This window comes from Octopus sinensis, linkage group LG27, assembly GCF_006345805.1.
Source record: "Octopus sinensis linkage group LG27, ASM634580v1, whole genome shotgun sequence".
NCBI lineage: Eukaryota > Metazoa > Mollusca > Cephalopoda > Octopoda > Octopodidae > Octopus > Octopus sinensis.
The window spans coordinates 21,165,788-21,178,287 of NC_043023.1; the positions used below are offsets into that span (position 1 = coordinate 21,165,788).

Consider the following 12,500-nt stretch of genomic DNA (forward strand, 5'->3'; position numbering starts at 1 on the left):
GACGGAGAGCTTACTGATAAAGTTTAATGAAAAAATAAGCATGCGGAAAAAGACATATCACAGCGTCTTGAAAAAGCATTAAGATTTTTAGTGTGCCCCCAAAAGGGCAATTTAAGGAGTTTGCGTACGATATGTGGCCTGGTGCATTTTATATCGATAAGTTCAGGGTTTATAGAAGTATGCGTTGCGGGGAGATTTTTTCTATTGCAAGTACTTAGGAAAAGGCAGCTGTGGAGAGCGATGCAGCAGAACTTGCAGGCTTTTATTCCCTGTATAGCACCTCAACACGAGTCTCTCGGTTACACTCATGGAGAGGAAGGTCTAGAGACCTGCCTCTCCCCCTGGGTCAGGAGCCGACAACATGGATACTGACGAAGGAGTCGAAAAGTAAAATTCAGAAATGTGTGTATCCCAGGGTGCACATCTTCAGTATTCTGCAATATATAATTCCAGTGTGCCACTAGTATAGTAAAACTCCTCTACTAGATCAGTGGTACCCTGAAATAAATGCAAGATGGACAGTGGCAGAACATTGCCGGGTAGAGCAAAAACAGTAGATAAAAAAAACAGATAAAGCAATGAGCCTAAACAAAAAAGAAAAAGGTCCCCGCATCCGCGGAGATGTTGCGAGATTCATCACGGTTCGGTTACCAAGCAATGTGGTAGTGATATTAAAGTTAGGCATCCTTGAAATGTGACTAGTAGGAAGATATGCCAATTAATGAGGAGAATATGCGGCGGAATTTCCAGAAACCTTCTGACGATTCGGTATTGTTAAATCATATCACAACACAACCATTTCTAGAGGACTTTGAATATATATATATATATATATATATATATATATATATATATATATATATATATATATATATGCTAATTAATGAGGAGAAAATGCGACGAAATTTCCAAAAACTCCTGACGATTCGGTATTGTTAAATCATATCACAAATAAACAACCATTTCTAGAGGACTTTGAATATATTATATATATATATAATATATATAATATATATATATATATATATATATATATATATATATATATATATATATATATATACATATATATGTATACATATATATATACATATATACACACACACATCTGTCCCATACAATGCAAAATCTGCTTAGCCTCATTTGCGTGTACCAGTTTCAAACACAAGGAGCGGCAGGTGGGGGTAAATCGTGGGGGCAATTCAACCCAATCAAGTGACACCTTACCTTTTTCACTCGTCGGTGACATAATTGCTTTCTTGGTAGCTTTAAACTAATTTAACTACATCTGTGCTTTATCTAATTATCTTATTTATTTTGTGTAATTATTATTTTGTGATTTTTTCAAATATTTACTATGTTTTAATATACAATATGACCCCACTCGGCCCCTCCCCCCTTTTTATATATCTTCATTGTATAAACTCCCACCCCGGCTCACAAGTATGTCCTTTTTTTAATCTATTTTGTAACATATCTCTTCTATGTATGATTGAGCCATAATGGAAAATAAAAGAAATCCTTATTATTGCTCTTGTTGTTCTTGTTGTTGTTCTTTGCGCGTCGAACAAAATGCTCAACAGCATTTCTTCCGGCGCTTTTCATTCTGAGTTCGAATAAGGTTGAGGGCCGACTTTCACTTTCATCGTTTCGTGGTCGAGCCGATGAAATAAGGCGCAAGAGTGGCTGTGTGGTAAGTAGCTTGCTTACTAACTACATGGTTCCGGGTTCAGTCCCACTGAGTGGCACCTTGGGCAAGTGTCTTCTGCTATAGCCCCGGGCCGACCAATGCCTTGTGGGTGGATTTAGTAGACGGAAACTGAAAGAAGCCCATCGTATATAGGTATATATATATATATTATAGGCACAGGAGTGGCTGTGTGGTAAGTAGCTTGCTTACCAACCACATGGTTCCGGGTTCAGTCCCACTGCGTGACATCTTGGGCAAGTGTCTTCTACTATAGCCCCGGGCCGACCAATGCCTAGTGAGTGGATTTGGTAGACGGACACTGAAAGAAGCCCATCGTATATATAGGTATATATATATATATTATAGGCACAGGAGTGGCTGTGTGGTAAGTAGCTTGCTTACCAACCACATGGTTCCGGGTTCAGTCCCACTGCGTGACATCTTGGGCAAGTGTCTTCTACTATAGCCCCGGGCCGACCAATGCCTAGTGAGTGGATTTGGTAGACGGAAACTGAAAGAAGCCCGTCGTATATATATACGCATATATATATGTATGTGTGTGTTTGTGTGTCTGTGTTTGTCCCCCTAGCATTGCTTGACAACCGATGCTGGTGTGTTTACGTCCCCGTCACTTAGCGGTTCGGCAAAAGAGACCGATAGAATAAGTACTGGGCTTACAAAAGAATAAGTCCCGGAGTCGATTTGCTCGACTAAAGGCGGTGCTCCAGCATGGCCGCAGTCAAATGACTGAAACAAGTAAAAGAGTAAAAAGAGTATAAATGTGTGTGTATATGTGTACGTGTGTGTCTGTGTGTATGTATACTTGTGTGCGTTTGTGAGTGTATGTGTGTATGTGTTCGCATGTTATGTACATACATGTGTGTATTATTTTATATATGCACACATATACACCACCTCATATATACATACATGTGTGTGTCTGTGTATGTATATATGTATGCATGTATGGATGGATAGATGGATGGATGGATGGATGGATGGACACATGGATTTGTGTCTGTATGTGTGTTTATGTGTGTATGTATATGTGTCTATGTGTATGTGTGTTTGTGTGCGTGTGTGTATGTGCGTGCCTGTTTGTGTGTGTATTTGCTTCGATAAATCAGCAAATTCATTGACGAAACACGAGAGTAGAAAAACAGCCAGCAACTGATGAAGGGTCGTTCTTGTGTTGTTGTTTTGTTTTCCATTTGTGTCTTTCGTTTTACGAAAGAATAATTCATGTTCCATGTACTCGTGCTTCGTACTTCTTTGTTGTACACGCTTCATGACGTGCTGTGCCCACATATGCATATATATAAGTATAGATTTAAGTACATATGTATATATACATGTATATTATTTGTATTATATATATAATACAAACCATGGCTCAGTGGTTAGAGCGTCGAGCTTACGATCGTGAGGTTGTGAGCTCGAATCCCGGACCGGGCTGCGTGTTGTGTTCTTGAGCAAGGCACTTTACTTCACGTTGCTCCAGTTCACTCAGCTGTAGAATGAGTTGCGACGTCACAGGTGCCAAGCTGTATCGACCTTTGTCTTTCCCTTGGATAACACTGGGGCGTGGAGAGGGGAGGCTGGTATGCATGGGCGACTGCTGGCCTTCCAAAAACAACCTTGCCAGACTTGGTCTAAGGGTAACTTTCTAGGTGCAATCCCATGGTCCATCATGACCGAAGGGGGTCTTACCCTATATATATATATATATATATATATATATATATACAACATAGACATATACATAAATCACACATGTATATCATATATATATAATAAAATTAGGGTAAATCCTTATCAGATAGGATTAAATCCAATGTTATAGTTAAATATTATAAAATATTATTGACAAAACCAATATTTGCAAGGAGGGAATTAATCAATACATAGTACTACAATCGTTCTGTCTTGATCGACAATCTTCCGGTGGACTTATAATCAGTTTCAAATAAACTGACTATTGGAACATGAAGACGATCAAGACAAGAACAGGTGAGTGGAGTTTTTGACTATTTATTATTTTATGTATTGATTAATATGCAAAATAGTGGTTTGTCTCTAATAATATTTATATATATATATATATATATATATATATACATACATACATACATAATATATATATATATGCGTACATAGACGCAGGAGTGGCTGTGTGGTAAGTAGCTTGCTAACCAACCACATGATTCCGGGTTCAGTCCCACTGCGTGGCATCTGCTATAGCCTCGGGCTGACCAATGCCTTATGGGTGGATTTGGTAGAAAGAAGCCTGTCGTAGTATATATAGTATATATATATATATATATATATATATATATGTGTGTGTGTGTGTGTGTGTGTGTGTGTGTGTGTGTGTGTTTGTGTGAGTATATGTTTGTGTGTCTGTGTTTGTCCCCCTAGCATTGCTTGACAACCGATGCTGGGATTTTTGCGGAGGGTCAAAATAGGTAACGTAAAAACGACATTGAAAACAAACAGGAACGGCTACTAAGCGTAAACGAGGTTGTGGTGGCGAACGCGCAAATCTAGCTTGGACAGGAGACAGACAAGAACACGTCGTACCACACGAGAGAAAATATATAGGGAAGAGGATTTGAAAATGCGAAGGTGAAATATCAAAACCTCTAAGAATTCCTTGCAACACACGGCTTTTATTATTATTATTATTATTATTATTTTATTATTATATTATTATTATTATTAGTATTATTATTATTATTATATATTATTATTATTATTATTATTATTGAGTGAGCGCAGTGGCATGCCATCGAAGTGACACGGGGTAAAATATACGAAGCCCAATATACCCATCATGACTACCCGTCTGATAAAGGTACACCAGGCACATGCATCACAACCATACGTACGCGACATGGTGATCTCATATCAAGATAAACAGCACATGACCTTGCAGGTGGGGCCCAGTTAGAATTTTCTTCTGGTCGAGTAGCCCATCCCATTCGAAAGGTGAATTATCCTGATCCCAAAGAATCCCTCTCAACACATGGCTATGATGCTCCCCCACTACTTCTGCTCGTGATCAGAGATGCACATATCGTCAGCCACTACGGGACATGCTCAACTGGTTAAGGTCAAACAACTGACAAGCAAATCTGTGGTATTGAACAGAATATTTGCTGTAGCCCATCTTTTATACCAAGACAAAACAATGTACATGATAACACTTCCAATCAGTTAAGATCAGAAGCCATGAGAGCTACTGCCTGGTACTGCATCAGGGCATTTATTATTATTATTATTATTATTATTATTACTTTTTTTTCTTCTTTCAAATTTGCTTCCATTTCTTGCCGAGAAATTAATTATTATTATTTACATTATTTACAATTGACGGATATTTTTCCTCATCTTGTTTGTTGTTAACACAACATTTCTGCTGATATACCCTCCAGCCTTCTTCAGATGTCTTGGGGGGAAATTTCGAACCTGGGTTTCTCATTCCTAAGGTATTTTTCGAATATTTAAGTATTCATGGAATTTTGATTCACGTTCGGGTAACTTATGGCCAAACCTGTATATTGCAATCTCTAACCATAATCTGGTGGCTTCGGTTCTGACACTAGCCGTAATCTTAATGAAAACAGGTTGATTCTCTTGCGAATTCCTTAGAATCATGTCCCAAAGATCCCAGACTGTCCAAGCCGCTTTTATCTTGATGCGATCGGATCTTCTTGATCGGTGTTCTGTCATGAATTCTTCAAGGTTTTTTCCAAAGCCCCCTTTTTCCCAGTGTGTGTGTGTGTATATACGTGTGTATATTTGTGTGGTTGTGAGACTGAGTGTATATGTATGTGATGTGAGGGTATATGTGTGTCTGCGAGTTTGTGTGTGAGTGTGCGTGCAAATGTCTGTATGTATGTGCATGAGTGCATGTGTGTGTGTGTGTATATGTGTGGTGCTGTGTGTGTGAGTGTGCGTGTAAATGTATGTTTGTGTGTGCATGAGTGCATGTGTGTGTATATGTGTGTGTGTTTGTGTGTGTGTGTGCGTGTAAATGTCTGTTTGTGTGTGTATATGTGTTTGTGTGAGTGTGTGCGTGTATGCATGTGTGTGCGAGTGTGTGTGTTTGTGTGTGCATGTATGCGTGTGTGTGTATGTGTATGTGATGTGAGTGTGTTTGTGTGTATCCGAGTGTGTGTGTTTGTGCTTGTAAATGTCTGTTTGTGTGTGCCTGAGTGTATGTATGTGTATATATGTTTGTATGTGTGTGTGCGTGTATGCTTGTGTGTGCGAGTGCTTGTGTGTTTACGTTTGTGTGTACAAATGTGTGTGTTTTTGTGTGCATGTATGCGCGCGTGTGTGTGTGCATGTATGCGCGCGTGTGTGTGTGCGTGCGACTGTGTGTATGTGTATGTGATGTGAGTGTGTTTGTGTGTCTGCGAGTGTGTGTGTGTACATGTGTACGTATGAGTATGCGAGTATGTGTATGTGTTTGTGTGTGTGAGCGTGGGCGAGTGTGCAAATGAATGTATGTTCCCGAGTATGTGTGTGTGTGCTTGTGTGCGAGTGTGTGTGCGAATGTGTGTGCATGCGAACTTATGTGTGTGTCGGTAAGTGTGTTTATGTGTGCGAGTGTGTGTGTATGTGTGCAAGTGCCTCTGTGTGTTTGTGTGTGCGTGCACGAGTTTGTGTCTGCGTGTGTGTGTATGTGTGTGTGAGTGTATGTGTGTGTGTGTGTGCTGCTGCGTGTGTGTATGAATGTGTATGCGTGCGTGAATGTGCGTGTGTGCGAGTGTGCGTGTATGCGATGTGTGTATGTGTGTGTGAATGTGTATGCGTGCGCGAATGTGCGTGTGTGCGAGTGTGCGTGTATGCGATGTGTGTGTGTGTGTGAATGTATGTATGTGTGCACGAATGTCTGTGTGTGCGAGTGTGCGTGTATGCGATGTGTGTGTGTGTGTGTGTGCGTGTGTGAATGTATGTATGTGTGCGCGAATGTATGTATGTGTGCACGAATGTCTGTGTGTGCGAGTGTGCGTGTATGCGATGTGTGTGTGTGTGTGTGTGTGTGTGTGTGAATGTATGTATGTGTGCGTGTGCGTGTATGTCTTTGTGACTGTGCTTGTCTCCCGCCTCCGCTCTCCGAACGATGATGTCGGAACGCCCGAGCGAACCCAGACTACCAAAATGCTGCGCTTTTATACTTTCCTCCACACTCTCCCTCACACACTTAGCTCTTCCTCCCTTCCTAATCGAGGGTGGTGTGCCACTTCGCGGAAGGTCACTTACTGAACCTTTACTCGCAAAATGGCGAATCAAACTTCAAAACTCGGATTCACTTGGAATGTCTCTCGCGACTTAATGGCGATTATCTCATCACTCGATTTGAATTATTGATTCTTGCGGTTGTTTTTAAGGAAATTTTCCCTATTTCTGTTCGTCGTTCTGGCGTCCAATTTTTATGCGATTAATTTCTAAAGCCGGCTTCATAAAATGGCTGACAGAAATTAAGGAATTTAATACACATCAAAATCTTAAACTTCCAAAGCCATGTTGACTTTATGCCAACCACTACACACGCACACACATGTATATATATATATTATATATATATATATATATATATACACATACACATATATATATATGAATATATATATATATATATATATATATATATATATATATATATAGATATACATATATACATACAGACATATATATACATATATATATATATACAAAACATATATATATATATACATGTATATATATATATATATATATAGATAATATATATATATATATATATATAATATATATAATATACAGTAAAAGCAATTAAGATTCAAGTGAGTTCTGTTGAATTCATATGAATTGCGGTACTTAACTTAGGTGCCCCAGAAATCTATATGGTTAACCATAAGATAATGCGGGGGGTGATTATAAACAAGAAAAAGCAACAAGAATGGATCAATATTTCGGTACGATTGTTTCGTACGAAGACAGCTTATTAAGGCTACAAATATTGCAGTAAATATAAGTGACGTACTCATCTGAGTTCTCCAAAAGTTTTGGAGAACTCAGATGTTTTTTTCGGCTGATGAGTACGGGTCACTTATATTTACTGCAAATTTGTAGCCTTAATAAAGCTGTCTTCGTACGAAACAATTGTACCGAAATATTGAGCTATTCTTGTTGCTTTTTTCCTCATATTATATATATATATATATAATATAATATTATATATATAATATATATGTATATGTATGTGTATATATGTGTATATATATATATGTATACGGAGGCCCCATGGCCCAGTGGTTAGGGCAGCGGACTCGCGATCGTAGGATCGCGGTTTCGATTCCCAGACCGGGTGTCGTGAGTGTTTATTGAGTGAAGACACCTAAAGCTTCACAAGGCTCCGGCAGAGGGGTGGTGGCGACCCCTGCTGTACTCATTCGCCACAACTTTCTCTCGCTCTTCTCTCTTCTGTTGGCCTGCTCGCTTAGCCAGCGGGGTGGCGTCATTTGAAGGCTAAAACAATGCGAAGCGCATTGTGACCAGCGATGTGTAGCAACATCTGATAGCCAGGTCGGTCACGGTGATTACGGTGATATGTATATATATACATAGCGGACATTTCTCTCTCTCTCTCTCCTCTCTATCTATATATATATATATATATATATATATATATATATATAATATATGAACAAAACTCAATAGAGGACACTAAAAACATTCAGACAGACAGACGATACAAAGGCGCACAAGAGAAACAACAATAAGAAGGACAGGCAAAACAAAAGACGGGTCATTCGTGGCTTTCTTTTCTCAGTCAAGTACCAGAAGTCTCGACCATTTCAGACAGTTACACTTGAGAAGGTTCGATCTGGTTTCCTCCCAAAAAGTCTAAGCTAAGAGCGTTAGACCCCTTTGTAAGAAAGATAGCGAATGTGTACGGCAACAAAGACAAAAAAAAGCAAACAACCAATAAACGGTGTATATATATATATATATATATATATATATATTTATTTATTTATTTATTTATTTATATAATATATGTATGTATGTAAACACACACACCACCACTGTCATGTGGTATGTATATATATATATATATATATATATACCGGAGTAAACACATAAATGTGAAACAAGGTGAAAAAAAGAGTACTCAAATACCAGTGGTAGAGTAATATGCTTCATTTTAAGCAGCAGAAAATTCACAAAATCTGTTATTCTGAGTTTCTCGTTGCCGTTCATCAGACAGTTTTTGCTATTCTAGCAAAAACTGTCTGATGAACGGCAACGAGAAACTCAGAGTAACAGATTTTGTTGAATTTTCTGCTGCTTAAAATAAAGTATATATATATATATATATATATATATATATATATATATATATATATATTATATGTATGTGTGTGTATGTATGTAAACACACACACACACTGTTATGTGTGTGTATATATATATATATATATATACATATATTTATTTATATATATGTATGTGTGTGTATGTATGTATGTAAATACACACACACACTGTCATGTATATATATATATATATATATATATATATATATATATAAATATGTATTGGGATTTAGTATCGCTGTGTTTCGACAAAAATCAATAGTGTTGTTGTGTGTCAGGTGCGTGGGCGTTGTTACCTATTGTACAGAGCTTGTAAACAGGTATTTTTGCGTCTGTATTAATTAGGATCGCATTTATATAAGCACAATAGATGTGTGTGGTCGTCTCCATAGGAAGAAATCTAAACAGAAACCTCAGGTGGTGGCTTTTTGTCATATCGTTATGACACACCTACACAGAAAGACGTTTGCGCACCTTTAATCACACGCAGGTAAACGTGGACACACACAGAGGTTTATACACATAAACACATACGCAAGCTCACACACCTACACACACATCGACGCTAACTTACGCACGCACGTGTATATACACAATCACTCACATTCTCACACATTCGCACACATACACGCATAAACTCACACACACACACACACACACACACACACACATGCAAGCACACGGACAGCTATAGATCTACACGCACACACCTGTGAACATACACAAACACACACATCTATAAGCAAACATATTCACATACCGACACACAAACCCACGCACGCCTATGCACGCACACACATTTATATATATATACACACATACACACACACAAATACAGTTGCACACACATACACACATACACACATGTACACGTATACATATACACAGATTCAATCAAACAGTCCTACACACATGCACACACTTAGAATATACTCCACCTGTCACACACACACACCTACGCACGCCTATCCATGCACACACATATATATATACACACATACACACACAGAGATACACTTACATACACACATACACACATGTACACGTATACATATACCTAGATTCACACATACACTCCTACACACATGCACACACTTCCTTTGAATATGCTCCACCTGTCCACCCACGGCTTCTTTCTATCAATCTACCTATCTAATTATAAGCATACTTTGGTCTTATGGTAAAATGGCTCTCATGCTTACAGAAGATGTGGGTTCGACCCCAGCGCGCAGCCAACCACTTTTTACATGCAAAAGGGGTTTTGACCCAATATTTATACAATATTTTAACTGCTTCGAGATAAACCATTTCCAAAAAATATATATATCTATATGGTATTTTTTTTGTCCCTTCTCGAGCCATGCCTGGCCCATAACGGCCGGTTTTCCGGTTTCCTTGTCGTATAGTTTTCTCACCTGGACGGGACGCCGGTCCTTCGCAAGGTGAGCTGCAAGATGCAGGAGGAAAGAGTGAGAGAAAGTTGTGGTGAAAGAATCAGCAGAAGTTTCGCCATTACCTTCTGCCGGAGCCGCGTGGAACTTAGGTGTTTTCGCTCATAAACACACACATCGCCCGGTTTGAGATTCGAACCCGTGATCCCTGGACGAGACGCCGGTCTGTCGCAGGTGAGCTGCAAGATGCAGGAGGAAAGAGTGAGAGAAAGTTGTGGCGAAAGAATCAGCAGAAGTTTCGCCATTACCTTCTGCCGGAGCCGCGTGGAACTTAGGTGTTTTCGCTCATAAACACACACATCGCCCGGTTTGAGATTCGAACCCGTGATCCCTGGACGGGACGCCGGACCGTCGCAGGTGAGCTGCAAGATGCAGGAAGAAACAGTGAGAGAAAGTTGTTTGTGGTGAAAGAGTCAGCAGAAGTTTCGCCATTACCTTCAACCGGAGCCGCGTGGAGCTTAGGTGTTTCGCTCATAAACACACACACATCGCCCTGTCTGAAATTCGAACCCACGATCCCTCGACCGCGAGTCCGCTGCTCTAGCCACTAGTGTGCCTCCACCATCTTTATGGTATACTCTCTGGAAAAACATTAGCTGTGAACTTTATTCTTTTGTCTTTATTCTTCATTCTGTTGTTTTACTCTTTATTCTTCCGTTTACTATTTCATCCCTTATAAACCCTGAATTTCCATATCTAGAACTTTCATACAAACCTCACCCAGTGTACGGACATACTAGCCTATCGCCAAGGCAGCTTTGGACGACCAAACATTCTGTGAAATATACCAGGATTCGCAAAAACAAATGACGATGTTTGAACGTTTACACTACATATATACACTATATACAACGTCGATTTGTAGGCAAAAAGGTAGGTCGACTTATACACCAAGACAATTTTGGAGGATGAGAAATTCTGTGAAATACATTAAAATTTGAAAAGATAAATCACGTCATTTAAATATTTGCACTACATGTTCACAGTATATACAGAGTCGACTTGTATGCCAGAAAAATACGGTATTCTAAGGCGGCGAGCTGGCAGAATTGTTAGCACGCCGGACGAAATGCTTAGCGGTATTTCGTCTCCCGTTACGTTCTGAGTTCAAATTCCGCCGAGGTGGACTTTGCCTTTCATCCTTTCGGGGTCGATAAATTAAGTACCAGTTACGCACTGGGGTCGATGTAATCGGCTTAATCCGTTTGTCTGTCCTTGTTTGTCTCCTCTATGTTTAGTCCCTTGTGGGAAGTAAAGAAATAGGTATTTCGTGTGTCTTTACGTTCTGAGTTCAAATTCCGCCGAGGTCGACTTTGCCTTTCATCCTTTCGGGGGTCGATTAAATAAGTACCAGTTACGTACTGGGGTCGATATAATCAACTTAATCCGTTTGTCTGTCCTTGTTTGCCCTCTCTGTGTTTAGCCCCTTGTGGGTAGTAAAGAAATAGGTATTTCGTGTGTCTTTACGTTCTGGGTTCAAATCCCGCCGAGGTCTACTTAGCCTTTCATCCCTTCGGGGTCGATAAATTAAGTACCAGTTACGCACTGAGGTCGATGTAATCGACTTAATTCATTTGTCTGTCCTCGTTTGTCCCCTCTGTGTGTAGCCCCTTGTGGGTTGTAAAAAATAAGAAACACAGTATTTTCAAAAGTGCTGTGAAATTACAGAGTAACAAGATTTTTGTCCTTGGGTAGCAACAATCATGTATTATTTGGTTACCCCTAGAACGTATAAAAATGGGCAATATTTATTTCAAACCTTGCTTTTGTTAGATTTTGTTAAACCCCAAAGAATCCCTCTTGATGCATGGCTATGATGCTCCCACCGACTTCTACTCATGCTCAGAGCTACCCGTATTTTCAGTCATTGAGCAATTAAGGTAAATCAGTGGAGGCGCAATGGCCCAGTGGTTAGGGCAGCGGACTCGCGGTCGGAGGATCGCGGTTTCGATTCCCAGACCGGGCATTGTGAGTGTTTATTGAGCGAAA

The 12,500-nt window shown here is 39.6% G+C and overlaps 1 protein-coding gene across 1 annotated transcript in view; it reads left to right on the forward strand.

Moving 5' to 3' along the window:
• Positions 1-711: 711 nt before the first annotated feature.
• The window catches only part of LOC115225503 (epidermal growth factor-like protein 6), a 30,901-nt gene continuing 19,112 nt past the window's right edge, over positions 712-12,500 (forward strand). The window contains exon 1 of the mRNA XM_036513926.1: positions 712-768. Within this exon, the coding sequence (XP_036369819.1) occupies positions 712-768 (57 nt within the window). The remainder of the gene's footprint in view (positions 769-12,500) is intronic.